At 43.7% G+C, this 25,508-nt stretch overlaps 1 protein-coding gene across 2 annotated transcripts in view; it reads left to right on the forward strand.

The window, feature by feature from the left end:
* Positions 1 to 25,508, forward strand: part of RAP1GAP2 (RAP1 GTPase activating protein 2) — a 250,245-nt gene that overhangs the window by 12,476 nt on the left and 212,261 nt on the right. The window contains exon 1 of one of the 2 annotated variants that reach the window (XM_072639990.1): positions 17,316 to 17,617. The exons of the other annotated variant lie outside the window; for it this stretch is intronic. Within the exon in view, the coding sequence (XP_072496091.1) occupies positions 17,553 to 17,617 (65 nt within the window). The 5' untranslated portion in view covers positions 17,316 to 17,552. Of the gene's footprint in view, positions 1 to 17,315; positions 17,618 to 25,508 lie in introns of those variants that run through there. 2 annotated transcript variants of the gene reach the window in all.

Raw genomic sequence — 25,508 nt, forward strand, 5'->3', positions numbered from 1 at the left:
TTCGAACTGGGTTAGAGGAGGAACAGTGAGGTAGATGGGGAGTCAGGGAAGCCCTCCCCCCCCATAATGCTTCCTGTTTCTAGGACTTGTCCCCATTCATAGGACTTACGGATAGAAGGAACTTTAGACTTCACCTAGTCCAACCCCATCCTTTTACACCAGAGAGGGGGATTGACTTGTTCAGGGTCACACAGCAAGGAAGAGTCAGAGACAGAATTTGAGGGTGGTGTTCTGGCTCCAAATTGTCTTGGTCGTATTTGGTCTCCATAGTAGGAATACTCAATTTTCTTCCTTCTGTTTCTTCCCCAACTCCAACTCTCCCCCCCCCCACTCTTTCTTTGTTACTTTTGGAAGAGTCAACTTTCATGGCCCCATTTGGGGTTTTCTTGGCAGAGGTACCATTTCTTTCTCCAGCTCATTTGACAGATGCGGAACTTGAGGCAAACAGGGTTAAGTGACTTGCTCAGGGTCACCCAACTATTATGTGTCTGAGACTGGATTTGAACTCAGATTTTCCTGACTCCATGGTTGGCATTCTATCCACTGTGCCCTTTGGAAGAATATGGTTTGTTTTTTCTTCTTTAAATCCACATGTTTATTCCACATCTGCATTGTTTTCTCTTTGGGAATTCTATGCACCAATGAAATCAGAAGTCACACTTCTAATCCTCAAATCCTAATTATAATCCTAATTAAAACATATCTATCAGCCATTTATGTCATGATTCCATTTGTTCCTTACAACCAAGTGAGATGAATTAATGATAATGCTCTTTTGACAGATGAGGAAGCTAAGATCCAGGAAGGTAAATATGGTAATAATAGTATAACAATATAATATAATATAATATAATAATGTAATATAATATAACATAATATATATAGTATATCACTTTATGGCTTACATTATCAGATTTAATCCTCATAAGAACCCTGGGAGGTAAATGCTGTTATTATCCTCATTAGAAATATGGAACCTAAAATCCGGAAAAATTAAGAAACTTACCCCGAAATTAAGAAACTTACCCAAAATCACACAGCTAGTAAATTATTTCGGGTAGAATTTGATCCAAAGTCTTCCTGGAATCAAGTTGAGTGCTCTATCAACTATTCTGGGGGTCATAATTAGCAGACAACAGAGCCAGGACTCAAACCCAGGTTTGCTTCATCACCTTACCTCCTAAAATCTGTCTGGTTACTGGGTAGGCCTGGACCATCAGCTGTCCAGCTCACAATCAGCAGTCTGTCAGCCGTTCTGGCTTCACTCCTGTAGAGTAAATCTGTATGAATTAATGAGGTTGTTTTAAAAGAAATAACAGTTCTATTGATTTTAGTGTAACAATAAAATATTCTAAGTAGAGATCCTAGAAGGTATGCTTTAATACCAAGATATGAGTCATTTGTAATCAACACATTCATTGTTAGAATCACATCTCTTGTTCTTGGAAATACACACACACACATAAATATTTAGAAGCAGGTCAAATCTTTCCCCCTGTGATTATAGATGTTCCTCTTATACAGTCTTTACAGTTTGCAAAGCTCATGTTGTTGTTTAGTTATATGTAACCCTATTTGGGGTTTTCTTGGCAGAGATACTGGAATGGTTTGCCATTTCCTTCTCCAGCTCATTTGAAAGATGAGAAAACTGAGGCAAACAGGGTGAAGGGACTTGCCCAAGGTCATACGGCTAGTAAACACCTAAGGCTGGATTTGAACTCAGGTCTTCCTTAGTCCAGAGCCAGTGCTTTATCCACTTTACCACATTGCTGCCTGAAGCTCTTTATACCCATTCTTTTTTATCCTTACTACAAGACCAGGAAGCAGTTCAGAGTCTTTGATTTCATCTCTAACTTAGAGAACAACCCCCTGTAACTTAGCAGATAAGTCTTAGAGAGTTCCTTGTGGCTCAGAGAGAGGTTAAGTGACAGCTATTAAATGTCAGGATTCGAATTCAAATCTTTCTGACTGCAAGTGCAGCAGTCTCTTTGGTATGTTGTGGTGACATGCAATAATTCTGTTCCTAAATCTGTTTCCTTTGATGACAGTACAAAGGGTGGCTCCAGCGCAGCCCAGCCCCTCTGACTTTATACTGCAGTTCCAGTTAGTGGGATCCTCAGTAGTACCATTCTGTGGTACTTTGGTTCCATATAATTGTTGGAGTGTGGGCAGAACACTGGATTTGCAGACCTGGGTTCAAATCCTGTCTTAGACAATTTGCTAACTGTGTGACTCTGGGCAAGTCAAGGATAATAATAGCCCTTAATGAGATAATGTGCAAAGTGTTTTGCAAGCATTAGAGTTCTTCTCTAGTTAAATGTCTTCCAGAGCTGAGAAGCATCCTGGCGACTTCAGTTTTTGCCTTTGTCCAGTGGGAAGGTTGGATGACTTCTAGGATCCTTTCCGCTTCTAAGACTTGAGTCTATGAATTCCTGTACTATCATTCTTTTAGCTTCAATTGCCTTATAAGGAAGCAGGAATTATCACACACACACACCCCCCCCAATTTTACAGAGGGGACAGTTGAGGCCCAGACAAGTGAGGTGACTAGCAAGTGAGGCAGTGGCCAGACTGAGATGAGAATCTAGATCTGAGAGGCTGGAGACCTGGAGCCCCTGTGAATTCCTCAACTCTCTTGGTTGGCCCTTTGACTCTTGGGGGAGGAGGCCAGGCAATGAATGATTCATTGCCCACTCTCAGGGCATCTGTTTCCTGGCTTTCCTGTAACTGGTCTGGGGAGAAGAGCTTTTGATGGGGGGGGGGGGTTGGGGTTGAGGGTGGGAAGGACCCTTGGCTGACCTCCTCAGTCAGGGACTAGAGGACAAAGGGTCTTACAGAAGGGTCTGCAGGCTGGGCCCCAGGCTCCCTGGCTTTCTCTGACTTCCCAGATCCGACCAAGGCAGTGTCAGACTGGAGCCCTTGGTGGGGGGAGACAGGGAGTCTAGTGATAGCAGAGCCAAGGGAGTGCCATACTTGGAGCTCCTGCTTGCTCTGGGAAACTTGGGGATAGGGGTGGGAAGGAGAGGGAAGTTACAGCATGTCCTCCATGGCAGAAAGACTCTGGGATGGAACTTAAGACATCAATTCCAAACCTCAGGTGTTGACACAAATTAATATTTACACTCAGTCAGTCGACAAACATTTTTTAGTCTGTGTGTCAGCCATTGGGAAAAGTGCTTTGGATACACAGACTGAACAGAAACAATTCCTTGTCCTCAAGGAGCTTAATTCTAAAGGAGAAATAAAATGCTATACACACACACACACACACACACTATATATATATACATATAATAGATACACACACATATGTATATATGAGTATATGCATACATATACATATATAGAAGGCCATCTGTAAAACAGAATAAAAAGGAGAGGGAAAATAGAATAAAATAAAATAAAAAGGAGAGGGGAAAACCCCAAACAATAATAACCCAGTTTAGCAAGCCTAGTTAATATGTCAGCTGAACTAGAAAGAGCATGCATTACTCCATGCCTGTAGCCTCCCTCCTTTTGAAAGCAGGAAGGAAGGTATGTTTCCTCATCTTTTCTTTGGTCCCAGGCTTGTTGAACCTTTCTGTCTTCATCTGTGTACTTTGATGCCTCGATGAAGTTGTGATTTCCTTCCACCAATCACAGCTCTTCCATATTTCCCAACCCTGTGCAATGACTGTCCATATCTGGCCACAGGTTCTCAGTAGGGAACCTCACTCTGCCAGAGACTTTCCCTCAAAGTTTCTGAGATGGAGAAATGGTCTACTATTCAAAAGAAACTGCCTTTGACACATACTGGCTGTGGAACCCTGGGCAAGTCACTTCGTCTCTCTAGGGCTAAATTACAGAGAAATTGCTGACCTGTGCTGATAAAGGGAGTTTCCTTACCTATAAATTCCCTTTCACTGTCCCTCGGCCCATTCCTCTTGACATTGCTTAGCTCTCAATGGAGCATGTGGACCACGCATCAGTTACCAGTAAGTAACCTTTTCTGCATGACTACTGGCCCACCTTCTTTTCTATTCCTGTATCTTTCTGATAACATCTCAGATATCGCTTTTCCTGCATAATTTTTCTTTGGAAAGCTATTGTAGTCAATTCATGTCCACGGTGCTCCTTCTTGTTGGTCTTCAACTTTCTTTCTTTGGAAACTGTGACATTCCATGATTCAGGCAAATGACATCATGAGAAAATTCTTTTGTTTGTTTTCCCCAAATTGATTAATTTGTTTTCAGTTTTCAACATTTGCTTCCATAAGTTTTAAATTTTCTCCCCATCCGTTGCCCCTCCCTCCCCAAGACAACATGCAGTCTTCTAAGGGCTCTACACATACATTCCTATTAAACTTTTTTTTTAAACATTAATCATGTTGCATAGAAGAATTATAGTGAATGGGAGCAAGCATGAGAAAAACAAAATATAACAAAAGAGAAATTGGTCTGCTTCATTCTGTGTACCTATTTCACAATTCTTTCTCTGGATGTGGATGGCATTTTGCATCATGAGTCCTTTGGAAATATTTTAGGTCCTTGCATTGCTGAGAAAGGCTAAGTCTATCAAAATCAGTCCTCACACACTGTAGCTATTACTGTGTCTAATGTTTTTCTGGTTCTGTTTGCTTCATTCAGCATCAGTTCATATAAGTCTTTCCAGGTTTTTCTGAAGTCCACCTGTTCATCATTTCTTATAGCACAATAGTATTCCATTACATTCGTATACCACAACTTGTTCAGCCATTCCCCAACTGATGGGCATCCCCTCGATTTCCAGTTCTTGTTGTCAAAGTTGTCGTAATTCTCATAGTTGTCACCACAAAATATAAATATATATTTATAAATGTTTATATTTATATATTAATTATACATAATTATATTTATATAATTATATAAATTATAATAATTTGCATATCAATTATATTAATATTTATATATAATATTTATGTATATATAAATATTTTTGTACACGTGGGTCCTTTTCCCATTTTTGTGATCTCTTTGGGATACAGCTCTAGAAGCACTATTGCTGGGTCAAAGGGCATGCATATTTTTAATAGCCCTTTGGGCATAGTTCCAAACTGCTCTCCAGAATGGTTGGATCAGTTCATATCTCCACCAACAATGAATTAGTGCTCCAACTCTCCCACATCTTCTCCAACATGTATCATTTTCCTGTTTGTCATGTTAGCCAATCTGATAGGTGTGATGTGGTACCTCAGAGTTGTTTTGATTTGCATCTTTCTAATCAAGAGTGATTTAGAGCATTTTTTCATATAACTATAGATAGGTTTAATTTCTTTCTCTGAAAACTGCCTGTTCATATCCTTTGACCATTTATCCATTGGGGAATGACTTGTATTCTTGTAAATTTGACTCAGTTCTCTATATATTTTAGAAATGAGGTCTTTGTCACAGACACTAGTTGTAAAATTTTTTCCCCCAGTTTTCTGCTTCCCTCCTAATCTTGGTTGCATTGACTTTGTTTATGCAAAAACTTTTCCATTTAATGTAATGAAAATTATCCACTTTGTATTTCATAGTGTTCTCTATCTCTTATTTGGTCATAAATTCCTCCATTCTCCGTAAGTCTGACAAATAAATTATTCCTTGTTCTCCTAATTTGTTTATAGTAATAGTCTTTATACCTAGATTATGTACCCATTTGGACTTTATTCTGGTATACAATGTCAGACCCCATTTGTACCACACTATTTTTAAGTTTTCCCAGCAATTTTTGTCAAACAGTAAGTTCTTATCTCAGAAGCTTGGGTCCTTGGGCTTATCAAACAGTAGATTGCTATAATCATTGACTAGTGTGTCTTGTGTACTTAACCTATTCCACTGATCTATCCCTCTATTTCTTAGCCAGTACCAAGTGGTTTTTTCATTAAAGTTTTAATGTTTTCATCTACCACATTTGACATGTTGTTATATTTTAGTAGTTTTTAAAAAATTTATTTATAGTTTTCAACATTTATTTCCACAAGATTTTGAGTTCCAAATTTTCTCCCCATCTCTCCCCTCCCCCACCCCAAAACACCATGCTTTCTGATTACCCCTTCCCCCAATCTGCCCTCCCTTCTATCATACCCTCCCCTTCCCTTATCCCCATCTTCTCTCTTTTCTTGTAGGGCAAGATAGATTTCTATACCCCATTACCTGCATTTCTTATTTCCCAGTTGCTTGTAAAAATAATTCTCAACACTTGTTCCTAAAACTTTGAGTTCCAACTTCTCTCCCTTCCTCCCTCCCCCACCTATCCCTGCTGATAAGGCAAGCAATTCAATATAGGCTATATATGTGTAGTTTTGCAAAAGACTTCCATAACAGTCATGTTGTGAAAGACTAACTATATTTCCCTCCATCCTTTCCTGCCCTCCATTTATTCTATTCTCTCTTTTGACCTTGTCCCTTCCCTAAAGTGTTTGCTTCTAATTACTCTCTCCTCCCATTTGCTCTTCCTTCTATCATCCTCCCACCCCACTTATTCCCTTCTCCCCTACTTTCCTGTAGTATAAGATACATTTTCATACCAAATTGAGTGTGCATGTTGTTCCCTTTGTAAGCCAAATGTGATGAGAGTAAGTTTCACTTTTTCCCTCTCATCTCCCCCCTTTTCCCCTCCATTGAAAAAGCTTTTTCTTGTCTCTTTTATAAGAGATAATTTGCCCCATTCCATTTCTCCCTTTCTCCTCCCAATATATTCCTTTCTTACTCCTTAATTTTATTTTTTAGATATCATCCCTTTCTATTCAACTCACCCTGTGCCCTCTGTCTATATGTGTGTGTGTGTGTGTGTGTGTGTGTGTGTGTGTATAATCCCTCCAACTACCCAAATACTGAGAAAAGTTTCAAGAGTTACAAATATGATCTTTGCATGTAGGAATGTAAACAGTTCAACTTTAGTAAGTCCCTTATGATTTCTCTTTCCTGTTTACCTTTTCATGCTGCTCTTAATTCTTGTGTTTGGAAGTCAAATTTTCTATTCAGCTCTGGTCTTTTCATCAAGAATGCTTGAAAGTCCTCTATTTCATTGAATGACCATTTCCCCTCCTGAAGCATTGTACTTAGTTTTTCTGGGTAGGCGATTCTTGGTTTTAATCCTAATTCCTTTGACTTCTGGAATGTTGTATTCCAAATCCTTTGATCCCTTAATGTAGAAGCTGCTAGATCTTGTGTTATTCTGATTATGTTTCCATAATACTCAAATTGTTTCTTTCTGGCTCCTTGCAATATTTTCTCCTTGACCTGGGAACTCTGGAATTTGACTACAATATTCCTAGGAGTTTTTCTTTTCATATCTCTTTCAGGAAGTTATCAATAGATTCTTTCAATATTGATTTTACCCTCTGGTTCTAGAATATCAGGGCAATTTTCCTTGATAATTTCATGAAAGATGATGTGTAGGCTCTTTTTTGGATCATGGTAGTCCCTTAATTTTTAAATTGTTTCTCCTGGATCTGTTTTCCAGGTCAGTTGTTTTTCCAATGAGATATTTCACATTGTTTTTTATTTTTTCATTCTTTTGGTTTTGTTTTGTAATTTCTTGGCTTCTCATAAAGTCATTAGCCTCCATCTGTTCCATTCTAATTTTTAAAGAACTATTTTCTTCAGTGAGCTTTTGAACCTCCTGTTCCATTCCGCTAATTCTGCTTTTTAAAGCCTTCTTCTCCTCATTGGCTTTTTGGACCTCTTTTTCCAGTTGAGTTAGTCTATTTTTAAAAGTGTTATTTTCTTCAGCATTTTTTGGGGTCTCCTTTAGCAAGCTGTTGACTCACTTTTCATGATTTTCTTGCGTCACTCTCATTTCTCTTCCCACTTTTTCCTCCACCTCTCTTACTTGATTTTCAAAATTCTTTTTGAGCTCTTCAGTGGCCTGAGACCATTACATATTTATTTTGGAGGTTTTGGATGCAGAAGCCTTGACTTTGGTGTCTTCCTCTGATGGTATGCATTGTTCTTCATTTGAAAGGATGGAAGAAAATATCTGTTCACCAAGAAGGTAACCTTCTATAGTCTTATTTTTTTCCTTTTTTGGGACATTTTCTCAGCCAGTTACTTGACTTTTGAATCCTTTGTCAAGAGAAGGGTATATTCTAGGGACCTGTAAGTTCTCAGTTCTTCCAAGGTGGCACAATTAAGGGAGAGGAGTTTACTTCTCTCCTCATCTGTGCTCTTGTCTGGGAGCAGCCACAAGCTTTTCTGCCCAGGATCTGTGAGTAGAATTCCCTCTCCAGGGCCTCCACCAGCTCCACCAGTCAGTGCTCCTCCTCATCCTAGGACTGCCAGTAAGGACTGAGATACAGATCATTGGCTCAATTCCCCCAGGGTCTTTAGGTGGAGGGCTCAAAATATGCATGCTGCTGGCCACCTGGGGCTGCCTGGGGCTGAGGGTAAGGCAGGACCCTACTCCCTTCTCACCCAGGTGAAAGAGCTCACTGACCTTTGAAGCTGTCTTTGGCATTTGTGGTTTGAGTAATCTGGGAACTGAAGCTGCTACCTGGGATTCTGTGCCCTGAAATATGTTCCAGTCCTGTCCTACCCACTCCATGTGGCCAAGGCTGGACTATGCCCCATGGGCTGTGCTCAGCCCCGAGCCCGGTATGATAGACCTTTCCCGTCAGCCTTCTAGGCTGTCTTGGGCTAAAAATCTGTCGTTTTGTGGCTTCTACTGCTCTAGAATTTGTTTAGAGTCATTTTTACAGGTATTTTATGGGCTGTGGATGGAGAGCTACAGTTTTGTCCTTCTACTCTGCTATCTTGGCTCAGTCCTTCCCTCCCATACCAAGTGGTTTTGATGATTGCTGCTTTATAATACAATTTGAGATCTGGTATGGCTAGGCCACCTTTCCTAGCATTTCTTTTCATCATTTCCCTTGATGTTCTGGACCTTTTGTTCTTCCAGATGAATTTTGATATTATTTTTTCCAGCTCTATGAACCAATTATTTGGTAGTTTAATTGGTATGGCACTCAATAAGTAAATTAATTTAGGTAGAATATTATATTTACTCACCCTACCCATGAGCAGTTGATGTTTTTTCCAATTATTTAGATCTGACTTTATTTGTGAGAAAAGTGTTTTGTAATTATGTTCATATAGTCTTTGGGTTTGTTTGTTTTTTAAGGCAAGACTTTGTTTTAAAGAGGAACCTAGGGGTCATTAAAAACAGGATACAATTTCCCAAAGGCACTCTATTTTCCTCTGATTCTGTATCTCTATCATTATCTATCTGATGTGTCTGACCAAGATACATAGATTGTTGGACCAGCTCTAGGGAATGCCCATCCCAAGTCATATCATAGTTTGGATGAAAAGACAATTTTTTACCTGCTTCGGTTTCCTTCCCTCCCTCCCTCCTACTTTAGTTTTTAATGTGCGGAGAGTTAGGTCAAAGTATTGATTATTAATGGAACTCATATATGTGGTTCTACAATGTTATGGGACTAGATGTAACATCCAATGTTGGCCACAAGTAGGAATACCTAGAAGACCTCATGTTCTTCAAGGCTCTTTATCTGATTTTGACACATGCCCAGGATAAACCTTGATTTGGAAGGAGACTCTCTGAGAACGACTTCTTTTAAGTAGACCCTGGCATTCTTTTGTGCCAAATCAAATATTTTTTCATAGTCAACAAAGAATAAACCCAGTAGAATTTTGTCTTTTCTATATCTTTTCAGTCAACTGTGATACTGTGAAGATGAAGTATGTTCTGAAATACTGTTTGTAAAAACCTTCCTATTTCCTTCTCAAACCTTCACTAAAGATGTCCTTAGAGCATATGAAATTATTCTCATGATAATTTTATAAAGATGAGGAAGTAAGCAGATGAGCTGGTAGTTATTAATATCCCCTCGTCTCCTTTTTTGGAATGTATTAAAAATAATAATAGCCTTCTTTTTAGATAATACTGATACTAAATATTAAAGGATAGATTTTTTCAAAGTTTCTCTCCTCTTTTAGGTAAGCTGAAAATCAGTGCCTCATCATGATTACAATGTTGTCATGTTCTGTAGACTAATCTCATCTGGAAGGATGGAAATAAACATTGATTAAACACCTATTATATGTCAGACTCTGTTCTAAGTGCTTTATCAATATTATTTCATTTGATCCTCACAACAACTCTGAAACATAGTGCTATTATTACCTCCATTTTGCAGTTCAGGAAATTGAGGCACAGAGAAGATAAGTGACTTGTCCAGGGTAATACTGCTAGTAAGTGTCTGAGGACAAATTTGAACTCAGGTCTCCCTGATTCCAGTTCCAGCACTCTATCCACTGTGCCACCTATGTGCATGTAAGTAGATTCTGAGTATATTCAACCTAATCCAGTGGTTCTCTTTATTTCTGTTTTCTTTATTGTCATTTCTACTTCCTCATAAAATATCTTAGGGATTGTGATGTTGAATCCCAATGTGAAAATTTCACTATCATTGATGGAGAAGAGATTATTACAGAAAAAATTTCATAATTTCTTATTTTTCTTCTGGCCTAGTAAGTATACCATAAAAACATGCTTTCAGTTCTAAATCTATGATCTACCATTAAGTTTATTTTTAAATGCTTTCAGGATGGTTTTGCTTATTTGGATATTCTCTTCTCTCTCCCTACTTTGTTTCTATCCTTTTATTTTCCCCATGAGCAATATTGTTCATGATTTTCCACTATCATCCTCTGTAAGATTTTACAAATGAGTTTTTATTTGAAACTGGCATTGTCCTTGGATGTCTTGCTCTGCTAGGCAAGAAGATCAAGCATTTTCTGGCTGAAATAGTTTTTTGAAAGTCTTCTGGTTGTGGTGATTGATTTAACTTGTTAAAACTCCTTTAGGAAATGGTGATAGCCTGCTTTGATGTCTGTTCATTTATCTATTTTCCACTTTTTTCCAGCATTAACAGCTTGTTAAAATAGGTCAGGTTGGAGTTATTTTAGTGGTAACTCGTTACAGCTACTGGTGTTGGGTCAATCAGTCACTTAATCTATTAGGATTTATTAAGGGCCCACCATGTACCAGGACCAGTGCTAAGCTGTGGGGCACACAGCAAAATCACAGTCTCCTGCTTTCAAGGTCCTCACATAATGGGGGAGATAGCATGCAAATAACTACATACAAACAAAATTTGCAGAGTAAATTGGGGTTAATTTCAGAGGGAAAATGCTAAGATTAAGGAGGACTTGTGCAGATTTGAAGGAAGCCTGGAAGTGAGATGAGAAAGGAAAGCATGATCTCCAGAGAAAATGTGGGGGGAAATTAAAAACTTATGGAAGTGATTGTTGAAAACTGAAAACAAACAAATTAATTTAAAAAAAAAAAGAAAATGTAGGGGGATAGCCAGAGAAAATGCCCTGAGTCAGGAGATTGCGAATCTTGTGTGAGAAACAGCAAAGAGGTCAGTGTCACTGTTTGGAGAGTATTATGGAGAGTAAAGTGGGGCAGCTAGGTGGCGCCATAGTGGGTAGAGTGCCAGGCCTGGATTCAGGAAGGCTCATCTCTGTGAGTTCAAATCTAACCTCAGACATTTATTTACTAGCTATGTGAACCTGGGCAAGTCCCTTAACACTGTTTGCCTCAGTTTCCTCATCTGTAAAAATGAGCTGAGAAAGAAATGGCAAACCACTCCAGTATCTCTGCAAATAAATGGACACGAAGAGTTGGACAGGACTGAAACTACTGAACAACAACTTCCTGACCACAAGCTGGGCACTCTATCCACTGAGCCACCTATGATGAGGCCTAAAGCTTCACTCAATTCCTTTTTCTTCCACTACTGCCATCCAGGTAGCTGGATAACTGATTTTTAACATCTCTTCTCTCTTTTTTTTGTCCTCTCCCTCACCCTCCAGGTCACATGAGTGGGTTTGTAGGATTTGTTTACAAGGAAGAGATAGAGAGAGGGAGAGCTGACCTTGGGGTGAAGATGACAGGGAAGTCAAGTGCAGCCTCTGACTTATCCTGGCTGTGTGATTCTAAGGAAGTCATTCCCTTCTCTGGGCTCTAGGCACCTCTCTAAGACCCTCATTTGGTGCCTCATGACTGATTTGTGGTAGTAAGAGTTTTGTCATCAGGAAACTGAATAAAAACAATTTCTAAGCACACAAAAGTTAATATGGAAATTTAAAGTTTGGAGTTGTGTGCCCCCTGTGGTCATGGTAAGCAGGGTAAGTCTAGAGAGGGAGCTTGAGGGTCCCTAGGGTAAGAGTCCCCTCCTCTCCCTCTGTCTCCACATCCACCACCTTTCCCAGACTCATTCTCTGACAGCTTTCTCTTCCAATTCTTCTTTCAGGCCTCCACAGAGAGGAATGTAGTCAAATAGAAAGTACGTTGCCTGAAGGCAGCAGACCTGCATTCAGATTCCTTGTCTGACACTTGCTACTTGTGTGACCTTAGGCAAATTCCTTCTTCTCCCTGGGCGTCAGTTTCCTCATCTGTGAAATGAGGGATTTGGACCAGGAAACCTGTGGGATCCTTTCTCACTGTAGAGTTATGGGCTTGGGGGGCCTAGGTTTAAATTCTTCCCTTCTCCCATTCCCAACCTTTAACCAACGGGGTACCCTGGACACTGGATTTTCCCAAGTCCTATGTTCATCAGGGCTAATGCAACTCACGTTGTGTACCTTTTGAGCTTTGAATCAGTAGGATCACTTGAAACTGTCAGGCACAATATAAGTATGGGTTGTTATACTCAGAGGCCAGAGTGGTGGAGGTGGAGGTGACCTGTTGGTGGAAGTGGAAAACCTATTGAATTTGGAGACAGAGGACTGGAGTTCAAATCCTGCCCCTGACACTTGTTATTTGGGTGACCTTGGGCCACTTGACTGTACTTTCCCACCTCTGTTTCCTCAATTGTGAAGTGGGTTGGATTGATTTAAGTTGGAGGTCCTTCCTAGCTCTGAATCTATTGTCAATGATAACACCTCATCTGGTGTGAGGGAAGGAGATGGGAGGCTGTCCCTCAGCCAAGTGGGGATGGCAGAATGTTGTATTACCCACGGGCCCAATCAAAGTAGGGCCCCTGGGACTCCTTGGCTCACGATGTAGCCTCCAGGGACCTGAGGCTCATAACTCACTTCCTGAAACTTCAGCCCATTCCTCTTCAAGGCCCAGCCTCTAAGTGGTCAAGCAGAAATTCAGCACCAGCCGCACAGGGGTAGGGGGGTTGGGGGTGAGGGGATGGCGGGTCTAGTAGGATCTATCCTGGGGAGGCACTCTGATATCATTGGCTCCTGGAATGTTCCTAGGCTGCGCCATGTTTCATACTTACCAAATCACACACTAACTTGAACTGGCTTTCTTCCTCCTTCTTCTCTCTTTTTCCTCTCTCCTCCCCTGCCCCCTCCCCCCAGATATGTCTACACACAGGGAGGGATTCCCATGACTTACCTAAGCTAACATACTCAGAATCATATGCATAGTGATTTAGTGACAAGATCATTTGTATTCATGCTACTCTGAATCCTTCTTCACCCATGCTAATTCTCACATATATGTGTATATATATACATGTATGCATGCTCACACACACTCCAGACCCTCTCTCCAGCCTTATTGCCAGTTGAATGACTTGGAATATAAATATAGAATATCCCTTGACTGGCAGGAGGAGGTGCCAGCTTCTTCTGGGCACAAGGAAAGAGGCTGGTGGGGAAGGGAGTAGCTAGGCATAGGTATGAATCCCCTGCTCTAGTCTCCAACATGACCCGATCCTGGGGTCAGAGCTTAGAATCATTGGTTTAAAGCTGGATGAGACCATAGAAACCAGTTAGGCACCCCCTCCTCTCCATTTTGCAGTGAGAAAACTGAGAGCTAAGAGAGTTAAGTGGTTTTCCAAAATCATAAAGATTCTAAGTATCAGAGCTGAGCCCTAAACCCAGGTTCTCTGACTCCAAATACCCTCTCATGTATCACACTGTTTTTTCAGCTTTATATAGCCATAGTTCATAGAAATGGAAGGGACTTCAAGAGCCCACCAAGTCCAGGGCACTCGTTTCACAGAGGTTCAGGATATTACTTATCCAAGGTGACAGTAAACACTAGACATGGGATTTGAACCCAAAGCCCTTTGAGTCCAAATCATCTTGGTCACACTGTCCCACACTGGGTTGTCCCCGTCCTTCCTCTGACTGACCAAGCCTTTGCTTTCGTGTTTTTCCAATGATCCTCTTGGATGAGGAGCTCTGTAGCAGTCAATGATAACTGGGGCTGGCTGGCTTCCACTCCTCTTCCTGTTGCTTCAAGGTAGACTTTTTTTGGAGGGAAGCGGGTTGTAAAGTAATTGTAGAAGGCATTTCAGGGACCTGAGGTGCCCAGCACACCAGGGAGATGTTTCTTATGGACAGAGGGAAAGGACCTGGAACCTCCAGTATCTCTGCTCGGCTGCTATCACCTCTGGGTCTTAGGAGAAAGCTGACAATCATGCTTGTCCCAAAAAAACCATGGGTCTTGAGGGGGAAAGCCAGGATCCTGTCCTATCAGAACCACAGACTTAAGCTGAATGCCAGGGTACAACCCACTCTTCCTTCCACACTCCAGAACACTCAATATTGAGTCTTGGCTATGGGAACCGAGGTCAACACATCTATCCCTACCTCAGGTCTGCCCGCTGAGGGAGTGGGGGAGGAAGGGAAAATATATCGCCTAGGGGCAAAAATAGCCTTGCCGTTTGTCTCCTCCCACACCCCCCATGTTGGTTCTTTCTTGCAGCCCTGCTTTCCCGTGAGGGCTGCACCCAGAACAGCCACAAACAGGAAGCCTTGGGGAAAGGGGTGTGTGTGGTGGAACCAGGGGCCCTGGAAGGACCAGGGCAGCTACAGCAGGGGCCCCTTTATTTCTCCTTCTTGGAGGTGGAAGTGGGGAGAGTTATGGATGACTTGTGTTTAGGAGCAGGGAGCCCATTTCCTGTACCCCTTTGAGTCTCAGTTTCCTCATTTGTAAAATGAAAGGTGTTGGAATCTTCTAGATCTACATCTATGCTCCCATGATCCTTACAGTGTCTTTGATACCTCCATCCTCTAGTATCCATTGGTTGAGGGGGTAATTAAATTCTGTACCCCACACTCCATCTCCCTCACAATTATTGACATGTGTGTTTCATCCCCTCACTAGACAGCCAGTAATGACTTGAAGCACGAGGTCCATGGTTTCAGAATTGGGGACTACCCTCAGGTCCACATTCATCCATCAAATCTTTACTGAATACCTACCATGCATTCAATCCAAGCTAGGCCAACACATCACATTATTTGACTTCCAGAGAATTACTATCTAGTTGAGGAGATAAGATCTGTTTCTTGGAGGAGCCACATAGCAAGTGAAATAATTTTCCCTTGGGTCTGTTGCTTAGCCAGGCCTCTGTTTCCTCATCTGCAAAATGAGGGAGTTGGACCAGATGACGTCCAAGATCCCTTATAGCTCTAAATCTCTAACCCTTTGACTATGTCACACCGTTGCTCAAGCATTCCCTATGACTCTCTATTACTATAATTCCTTTGTAGGACACTTAAAATCTCTCACCCTCTGGACTTATTACTCCCCTTCATCCACTTTGTGTGCTAGCCCAAACTAGGCTAGCTGCTAGGATCCTGCATGTGACTTCACCTCCTGACTAGATACCGAGACACGTTTCATGCTTGAAATGTCTGCCCTCTGACCACCATTTCTCAGCATCCCTCCCTCCTTCCAGGCTCAGTTTGGGTGCCCCCTCCGCAAGACCCTTCCTGCTCTCCCCTCTCTGAAATGACTTTGTATTTACTTTGTTTATAGTCTATGTTTTCTTCTTTGCTTCTATGTTGTTTCTCCCTATAAACTGTAAGCTTGGAAGGTAGGGTCTGTTTCCTTTTTGTCTTTGAATTTGCAGCAGGCAAAGTAAATGCATGTTGAATAAATGAACCAGATAAAGCAGAAAGATATCTCTCATCAGGGTTGTTGGTTTTGTTTTATTTTTTTAAAGACCTTTGATCTCACTAACATAGGGAATTTTCCAAGAGGAAAGTCTAGCCATGCAAAGCTGTTTTTAATCAGAAGGATTTTAATGGGATTTAGAGATGAGAGAACTTAAGATCCCAGAGATCACTAAATCCTAGATTTAGTGCTGGAAGGGACCTCGGAGTCCAATGCCTTCATTTTACGGATGAAGAAACTGAGGCCCAGAGAGTTAAATGCTCAAGGTCACAAAGGTCGTAACTGTGAGGAATTGGATGCAGGTCTTCTGACTCCCAAATCCAGTACTCCTCTATTGCCCCCACCCCTCTACGTTTCTCCCTAGAGAAGTCACATTTGGTGCATCAGCATTTTCTGTAGATAGGTGGCCCCCTTCTAGGCCCCCTGGTCCTCCAGAGGCGCAGGGGATGATCGTGACTAGGGATGGCTAGGAAATCAGTTCCTAGCAATGTGTAGCACCCCACCCCTTCCTCAATAATGATCGTGTGTGTTTGACTCTAGGCACACATATGTGAGTGTACACATGAATATATGTATATGTATGTATGCACATGTTATGGGAAGAGGAAGCAGTTTCCTACCCAGGACTTTGGATCTCCCCGGAGGTGGGGAGGAACAGAACTTGCAGGATCAGAGGACTCTGGGCTGGAGGAGATATTAAAGCTAATCTAGCCCAAGCCTCTTCCCCTCCAACCCCCTGTACCAATGAGGAAGCTGGAGCTTAAATGGGGGAAGTTACTTGCCTAAGGTTTCACAGGAAATAAGTAAGAGTCAAGATTTCAATTGAGGTCCTTGGACTCTCTCCACTGTGCCCCACTATGTCCTCATTCACAGGAGGGAAAGGGCACAGGCACTTCTTAAGCACCTTCCTACCTTGTGCCAGGCACTGTGCTAAATGCTCTGCAAATATTGTCTTGTTTGACCCACCCCCCAGGGGTGGTGATGGACACCATTAGAGCCCCCTGGGAACTGGGAGATGAGGGCACAGGGACAGAGCCTGGATCTTTTGCCAGGCCTGGGGCCATTTTTTGCCACCATCTGGGGACTCTTCTTCTCAGTTAAGCTTGTGACACTCTCCAGCAGCTATTATGCCTGAAGAAGATTCTTTTCTATGGCAAGGGGCCCCGTGGGAATTCTCAGAAGCCTGGGTTAGAAACCAGCAAGGGTAGCTGTAGGGCAGAGGTGGGTACCCTCGGCAGTGGGTGGCGTAATCTGGCAGCTGAGTGGTTCCGCTGCTGCCAGTTCCCCTGGGTGTGCAGCAGCACAGGGTGGGGGTGAGGGGAACCTGCCCCCACTGACCTTCTGCTTTCCTTCTCCTCCCTCTTTCCTCCCTGCCTCATCTACTGCCTGGGGCAAACCCACCGCTGGGGAGCTTGGCCCCAAGGTCAGGAGCATAGCACTGGTCTCTCCTGGAGGAGCCTGGCTGCTCTCGAAGACATTTTCCAGTGCCCTAATCTGCTGCCACTGGGCTTGACTCAGCCCTCCCACAGGAAGCGTGGGGGCGGGCAGACCCCGGAGCTCAGCCTTCTGTGCACCACCCCCAAGTCTGAGTGCCTTACTCTGGGCACCCCCAGAACCTGCTGCCGCTGCCGCTGCTCTGCTCTGCTGTTACCCTGATGCCCGGCAGGCCTGCCACCATGTTTGGGAGGAAGCGTAGCGTCTCCTTCGGGGGCTTTGGATGGTGGGTGCCTCCCTTGGGGCCAGGCAAAGGGGATGGGGGGAGACACAGGCTGCGCATGTCTTGGGCCAAGGAGAGGGACAAGATGACCTGTTGGGGAAGTCTTATTTCTCCCAGCAGACCAGAAATATCTGAGATATTTTATGAGAGGACAAGGAGTGGGGGTATCTCGGAAGTTTTTTGAATGGAAATGGGCGAGTCTGAGAATTGGATCATAGGAGATGGAAGGAACTTCCAAGACCAGTCAGTCCATTTCATAGATGAGATCACTGTTACTCGAAGAGACTGACCAAGGTCACAGTGTCAGTGGCAACATCTGGATCCAGCTCCTCTGGCTCTGGAGCTAATCCTCTTTCCACTGCACTTCACTGCCTATTCTTGGGGGTGGTAATTCAGGGGAACCCTCAGAGAGACCTCATGTGCCCCCTCATCACCCTTTGTGCATAGTCCCTTCTGAGGTCAGCAGGAGGCATCCCTGACCCATGGAGTTCTGGAGACATCTGGCTGCTCACACACAGGGTTGCCTCTCTCCAGGCATGGGAGCAGAGCAGGGGGCTGGGGCATGGGCCGGAGGACCAGGTGGCTCTCCTTCTGTCTCTGATATCTGGGAGGTCAGACACCCTGTGACCCTGTGCGCACATTATGTGTATGTGTGTGTGTGTGTGTGTGTGTGTGTGTGTGTGTGTGTGTGTGTGTGTGTGAGAGAGAGAGAGAGAGAGACAGAGAGACAGAGAGACAGAGACAGAGAGAAAAAGAGAGAGAGCGAGAGCAAGAGAGAGAGAGAGAGAGAGAGAGCTTCTACTTACAGGAATTCCTGATTCTAGTGGACACCCAGTTTCCAGATGAGGAAATTGAGGCCTTCATAGACCCTAGGCTTGGGTCTTCCAGCTGGGGAGAAGAAACCTCTAGGTCCCTGTTATCAGTTTCCTTTCAGTTCCTGTGGCAGGGACTTCATAGAAAAGGGTAGGAGAGTGGAGGGAGGGCCAGATGACAACAGGACCAGTTTGAGAGATAACTGGGAGAGAGCCTCAGGGTGGGGGAGATGGTGATAGGAGGCAGAGGGGAGGAGATGGAGGGAGAGATTGGGAGAGAGAGGCAGGGAAATGGTAGTGGGGGGAAAGGAGGGAGGGAGGAGAGTCAAAAAGTAGTTCTGCTGACAGGCATCAGGGATAGGGGAAAGAAGAGATAACTTGGGTTCAAAACCCCAGCTCTGCCTCTCACTACCTGGCTGGTCTTAAGCAAACCCCTTTTCTTCTCTGGGCCTTTGTTTATCTGTAAAATGGGAGAGTTGGAGTAGAGGATCTTTATATTCCCTTGCAGCTGTCACAGTCTATGCTTCTATGACAAAAGGGGAGGGAGAAAAGCAGGGAGAAAGAACTAGCGACATCCTAGTAGCTGGGAAGGCTAGCTCTTTACCCTGGGGGCCTTGCTGCCTCTTGCTGTTTCCTGGGAAGCTTAACTTTGTCTTGGCCGAGTCTAAGGGGCCCTTGGCCTTGGCTTTTATTATGATCTGATGTTCTCCTCACCCCAATTTGAGGCCCTGGGCTGCCTGATCTGGATTCCTGATCCTGTCTAGCTCCCTAGCTTCTGAGGGTTTCCCCTCTATGATCACTGAGGACTCTCTAACCTCCCTTCCTGCACCTTCTACCCTGGGTGCCCTGGGCCCAGCACCCACTCCCTCTTTCCCTGTTCTTCCCTTTCTGTCCTACAATCTGTACCCACAAGAATGATCTGCACCCTACAAGAGATGGGGTGGGGAAGAGGCAAGAGAAGAGGTTATTTACAAAAGTTATGTAAATGGACATATTGTTGAGTCATGTCCAGCCCTTCATGACTCCATGGACCATATTATCCATGGAGTCTTCTTGGTAAAGATACTGGAACAGTTTGACATTTCCTTCTCCAGTGAATTAAGGCAAACAGAGGTTAAGTGATTTGCCCAGAGTCACACAGCTAGTAAGTACCTGAGTCCAGATTTGAACTCAAGTCTTCCTGGTTCCCAGCCCATCACGATAACCACTGAATCACCTAGCTCAGTAAAAACTAAGTTGGGAGTCAAAAGACCTGGGTTTAATCCCTACTTCTGCCACTAAGTAGCCATGTGACCTCAGATTCTTCTCTAAAATTAGGGGATTAGACTAAGTGACCTCTAAGGTCCCTTCCAGCTTACAAACCATCATCTAAAGATTTTAATATTTAATATACATTGATATAAATTCAGGAAGAACATACAAAGATAAGGTAATCCAAAGTATGTATAAAAGAAAACTTTGGACAGATTGACTGGTACCCAAACTTGTTAAGCTTTTCACCCATTCAAGTTCCTTGGGTCTCGCTCAACTGGTCAGAGGAACTGGGTTCAAATCCCACCTTAGCTACAACTGCAGGGAGGCTGCCTGACACAGTGGACAGAGCTTACTAGCTGTGTGACCCTGGGCAAGGCAGTTCCTGGTCATTTTATGGAGCTGTGTTCTGCACTCTTTCAACATTGTTTTCCTTTGTATCATTTTGGACATTGTGAAAATTGTTCTCTTGGTTCTGCTTCCTTCACTTTGCATCAGTTCACATTACTCTTCCTGTGTTTCTGTGAACTCTCGATAATTGGCATTTCATATGCCACAATAATATGGTGTCCCATTCACACCACAATTTGTCCATCCACTGTTCAATTGATGTGCATCCACCTTCCTCCTAGTTCTTTGCTACTACTGGAAATATTTTTGTTTATGTGGGACTTTCCCCTGAATTGGCCTCCTTGGGAACCCTAGTACTGGTATAACCTAGCCAAAGATCACAAAGAATTTAATGATTTTTCCAGGCTAGTTCTCAATAGCTTTCTAGAACAGTCAGACTAATTCATAGCTCCACCAATGGTACCTTGCTGTCTATGCCTATGGTCCTGTTTGGAATAGTACACTAACCTTCTCACTGCCCTCTCTGCCTCCAATCCATGTTCCCCAGAGCTACCAAATAATCTATCGGACCTTCAGTAACTCTCTACTGTGTCTAGTAGAGAATGCAGCCCTGGCAGTTAAGGCATCTACAATAGAGCTCATCTGGTTTTTAACACATTCTGGCTGTGCAATCCTGAGCAAGTCATCTTAGTGCCCCAGGGAACTAAGTCTAGAAGGTGCTGACCTGCTTTTGTAGAGTGACTGTCTTCACTGGGAGTTCCCTATGCCAATGACATCTGAGGTCCAGTCTCTCTCCCTATCTCTTTTCATGATGCCATCCAGATTGGACCCCTGCTGTCTGGTCTTGGCATGCCATCTCCATCCTCTTTGCATTTACACAGATTGCTGTCTCCCCATGCTTGTAATACTCTCCTCCCTCACTTCCATCTTTCAGGAATTTTTCTGTTTCTTTAAAGGCTCAGCCCAGCTCAGGAAGCCCCTCCAGATTTCCCCAGCTGAAAGTATTTTCTCCTTTTCCCAGGAAACTTTGTCTGGTTCTCTCTGCCCAGTGGCACTCTATCAGTTGTATATCCTGGGTCACTCTCCTCTGCCCCAAAACCAAGTAGAATGTAAGCTTTTAAAGACAGAGATTGGGTCATTTTTTTGTCTTTGTGTTAGCAACCATTAACATGGGGCCTGACCCATGTTAGTCCTACCTCTGGCTTTTACTTGCCTTGAGTAAGTCTCTTGGCCTCCTTTGGCCTCAGTTTTATCATCTATAAAAAGAAGGGGTTGGATGAGATGCCTGCTGGATGGGAAAGTGGTGGACCATTGATGAAAATGGAAGTTAATATGGTTCGGGGTGTGAGAGGGAGATAAGCTCAGTCTTAGAGATGTGTTTGAAGCAGCTGCTGGTTGTTCAGGATGAGATATTTGTCAGGTAGTTAGAGATGTAGCTAGAGCTCAGGAGAGAGGTCAGGGCTGGATGTATGGGAATATTCCACCAAAACTGGACCTGTGATTTTTTAGGTATGGGAAATTTCTAGTGAGGGAATTCCCTCTACCAATGTAGGTCAGCCCCTTCTCAGCAAATTATAGTTTTAGAGCATTTGCTGGGGGCACTGAAGTAACTGAAGGTGAAGGTTCACATAGGCATGACTTGAACCTGGGTCTCTTAGGCCAGCTCTCTGCACACACTTACTGAATTGTGTTGAGGTGAGGGTTGAAAGAATGTTGGTGAATGCAGTTGAGGTAGAAAGTGCAGTACAACAAAGTGAACCAGAGTGACATCATTGGGCCTAGGTATAACCCAGATTTAGGATGTAGGGAAATGAGAGGAAATGGGAGGGAGAGGGAACAAAAGGAGATAAAGATAGGAAATGAGATGAAGGATGAGAGACATAGAGACAATGAAGGAGACAGAGGGCAGGAGAACAACTCAAGCTCACAAGTGAAACTGTCTCAAGGTAAAATGAGAAGCAGTGGGTTTGACTCTCTTCAGATGATCCCCCAGTGGCTGCAGATGACCACTTGTTATGGATGTAGAGGGGATGCTGGGTCAGATGAGATACTCTGTGAGGTTCCTTTGAGTTCTGAGAGTCTGTGATTCTCTGAGAGGTGTGGAGAGAATGACAAGAAGAGAAGATTTATAGAAAGCAATGCAGAATGAATGACAGTAATAGAGTAAAAGATAGAAAAATAAGAGTGAATGATAGGATGATAGAGAAAGTGAGAGCAAAAAAGAGAAAGGGGAGAAAGCATCAGCTAGTGCATGAGAGAGAGAACAAGAGAGAATGAACTAGAAAAAGAATGAGAAGAAAGGGAAGTAGACTTGGAGAAAATAAGAAAGCAAAGCGGAATGAGCAAGAGGAGGAAAGCATAAAGAAAACAAATGAAAGAAAGGAAGAGGGAGAAGAGAAAGAGAGTGAGAAGAGAGAGAGGAGAGGGAAGAGAAAGAAAGAAAGGGGGAGAGAGAGAGACAGAGAGAGAGAGTGAGAGAGAGACAGAGAGACAGAGAGAGAGAGTGAGAGAGACAGAGAGAGAGACGCAGAGAGAGAGAGAGAGAGAGACGCAGAGAGTGAGAGAGACAGAGAGAGAGAGAGAGTGTGAGTGAGAGAGTGTGTGTGTGTGTGTGTGTGTGAGAGAGAGAGAGAGAGAGAGAGAGAGAGAGAGAGAGAGAGAGAGAGAGAGAGAGAAATAGAAACAAACAGTGCTGACTCAGTGTTTGTTTCCTGAAAGGGAAAAGGCCTGCCCTCCTATCTCAGCATCTCTCCCCTGTTGAAGCCACAGGGCTCCCCACCCTCCACAGGTGGTTAACACCCTCGTGGGAACTTTGCTGTCTAGGACCGACGGATGGATGCCTGGAGCAGCAGCCTTTATCTGGGTGGGACTGGGAAGCAGGGAGGGCAGGAGACTTGGAGCCAGCTGAGTGAGGGGGCTCAGTGAGTCTTCCTTGGCTGATCTGTCTGCTGTCTGATTCCTGGGTACCCAGCGGTGATGAGGTTCTTAGAAAGTCAAACAAGCAGTCAGACAAGCAGCACTGAGGATGCACAGTGCACTTGGGTTTTTCTCTCTACTTTACAAGAGGGGGTGACTAGATGGAGACAATGGCCCACACCTAGGCCAAGAGCACAACAGGATAAGAGACAGAAGAACTTAGCTCCAGTCCCACTGGATCACCACCATATGACCTTAGGCTAGTCACACCTCCCACTCTTGGCCTCAATTTCCACATCAGTTGAATGCCTACAGTACCTCTGCTAACTTAGGTTTACATGGGTGGGGTGCTCCCTGAGGGTGTGTCAGCAAAGCTCACCTACACTCTCTGCACAACTCTCCCTTCCTCTGAAAGTGCCTAGCATGTGTGTGTGTGTGTGTGTGTGTGTGTGTGTGTGTTCATCCTTCGTTACCAAAGAAGACCATGCCATCAGAGACATGATGACATGACTTGCGCTTGACTTTGTTTTGAGTGAGGGAGGGCTGTGCAGGTCACCAGCCTCACTTCTCCTCCAGAGCCATCCGAGCCCAGTGACCAGATATTCATCAGGATGACTGGAGATGGCCCAGGATGAGGCAGTTGGGGCTAAGCCTCTTGCCCAAGGTCACACAGCTGGTGAGAGTCACCCCCTAGCCTAGACAAAGACTGACAACCGTGCATATCCATCATGATGCTCATTAACAACATCCACGCTGTTACAAATTAAGATTCATCAACCAATCAGTCAACAAGCATCAGATAAACACTTACCATACGCCAGACATTGAGCTAAATGAGGGCTGGGGGATACAAAGAGAAAGTAGAAGCAACCCTTGCCCTCAAGGAGCTTACATGGCAATGATGAGAAATAACATGTAGAAATACAGCTCTGTGCAAGAGGACATACAAAAACACATGCAAAATAACTTTAGGAGGAGTATTCTAGAAAGTGGGTGAGGGGGACTAGGGAAAGCTTCCTGCAGAGGGTGGTGCTCAAGCTGAGTCTTGAATGAAGGAATTCTAAGAGGTGGAGATCAAACAGAAGGCATGAGGGACAACCAAGAGGAGACAGGGATTTACTGATATTTAGAACTCCAGAGTGCCTGGCACTTAGTAGGGGCTTAATAAATACTTGATGATTAAGGATTTCCTCAGGGGTTTTCAGTGGGTCTTTCATTTAAGTGGGGCTGACCTTATGGGGACTCTGTCAAGGTGGTAGGGGAGAGTGGGGGGTGGTGGTGGTGTGCTTGTCTAGGAGGGAAATTAGGCAGAAGGGGAGTTTGTTGGGGAGACCAAATAAGCTTGGGAAACTTGCCCACTTTTTCATTTTGGGAGGAAGATTGAGGCTTTTTGCCGGCAGTGTGAAGGACTCACATATGCTAAGGGTAAAAATAGAGGCATCTGGCTCCATTCTGTACTTCTAAGGAGGTGTGGGGAGGCAGCCAGGGTGGGAGAGAAGTTGCAGGGGGATAACAGATAGATTTCATGCCAATCTGTGCCAGTCAGTCTGGTTTAGGACAGGTAAGGGGAACAGGAAGGGTATATTCACTTCAAGGCTGGCCAACTGGCCATTGGATTCAAGAGACATGTGACTTGATCTTAGCTGTTTCTCGGGTCCAACCTCCAAACCCCCCATCTTCCAGGAAACCATTTCTTACCAACCAAATACGCAAAGATCCCTTCCTTGTCTGGGCTCCTCCAATACTTGAGAGTCTGCACTACTTCACAGAATACTTGAAAACTCACAAGATTTCGAGCTGAACCTAGTTCAGCTCCCTCATTTTTGAACATAAGATAACAGGCCCAGGTGGGGGGGAAGGGGAGGGTGGAGTGGAGAATGACTTTTCTAAGGCCAAAAGCTCTTTTCAGTTTCTTTATGGTTTTAATGAGTGGAAACCCCCTAATATGTCCTCTGGTTGGCCTAGTAAATGGTTGGGGGCTCATGTACAGACCTGGGATTTGACTCGTAAGTGAGTTGTTGGCTTACTAACACATACTCTCTTATTGTAATAGTTTCCTTTGTTTTATGGAGGTGTCTTGCCTCCCTAATCCTATTGTGATCTTTTGGCAGAGATATAGCTTTTTTTGTCCCCTACATGGGAGATGTTCAATAAATACATGATTTGTTGATGGAGATGACAGCTTCAATGTCTCCATGGGAGGTGGAACTGGGTTCAGGGTCCAATCATCATTGTTGTTGTGTTGGTGGTGGTGATGGTGGTGTGTGTTTGTGTAGAGCAGCAGGGAGTGAATAAGGTGAGGGAAGGAGATACATACCTGAAAACAGCTCTTAGAAACTGTGATTGGTGAGTCCTAAGGAGGAAAAGTCACTTCTTACAAGGAATGTTCCCTCTTCCTCTTCCCCTTCCCCTCCTTTCCTTCCCTGAGTGATCTGGGAGATAATGTTACACAGTAGAAAGTGCTGGAGTCAGAACACCTGAGTTTGAATCCTGGCTTTGCCACCTATGTGTCTTTGGCCAAGTTGTTTCAATTCCCTGGACCTCTGATTCCTCATCTGCAAATT

The sequence above is a fragment of the Notamacropus eugenii genome, chromosome 2 (genome assembly GCF_028372415.1).
Source record: "Notamacropus eugenii isolate mMacEug1 chromosome 2, mMacEug1.pri_v2, whole genome shotgun sequence".
Lineage (NCBI taxonomy): Eukaryota > Metazoa > Chordata > Mammalia > Diprotodontia > Macropodidae > Notamacropus > Notamacropus eugenii.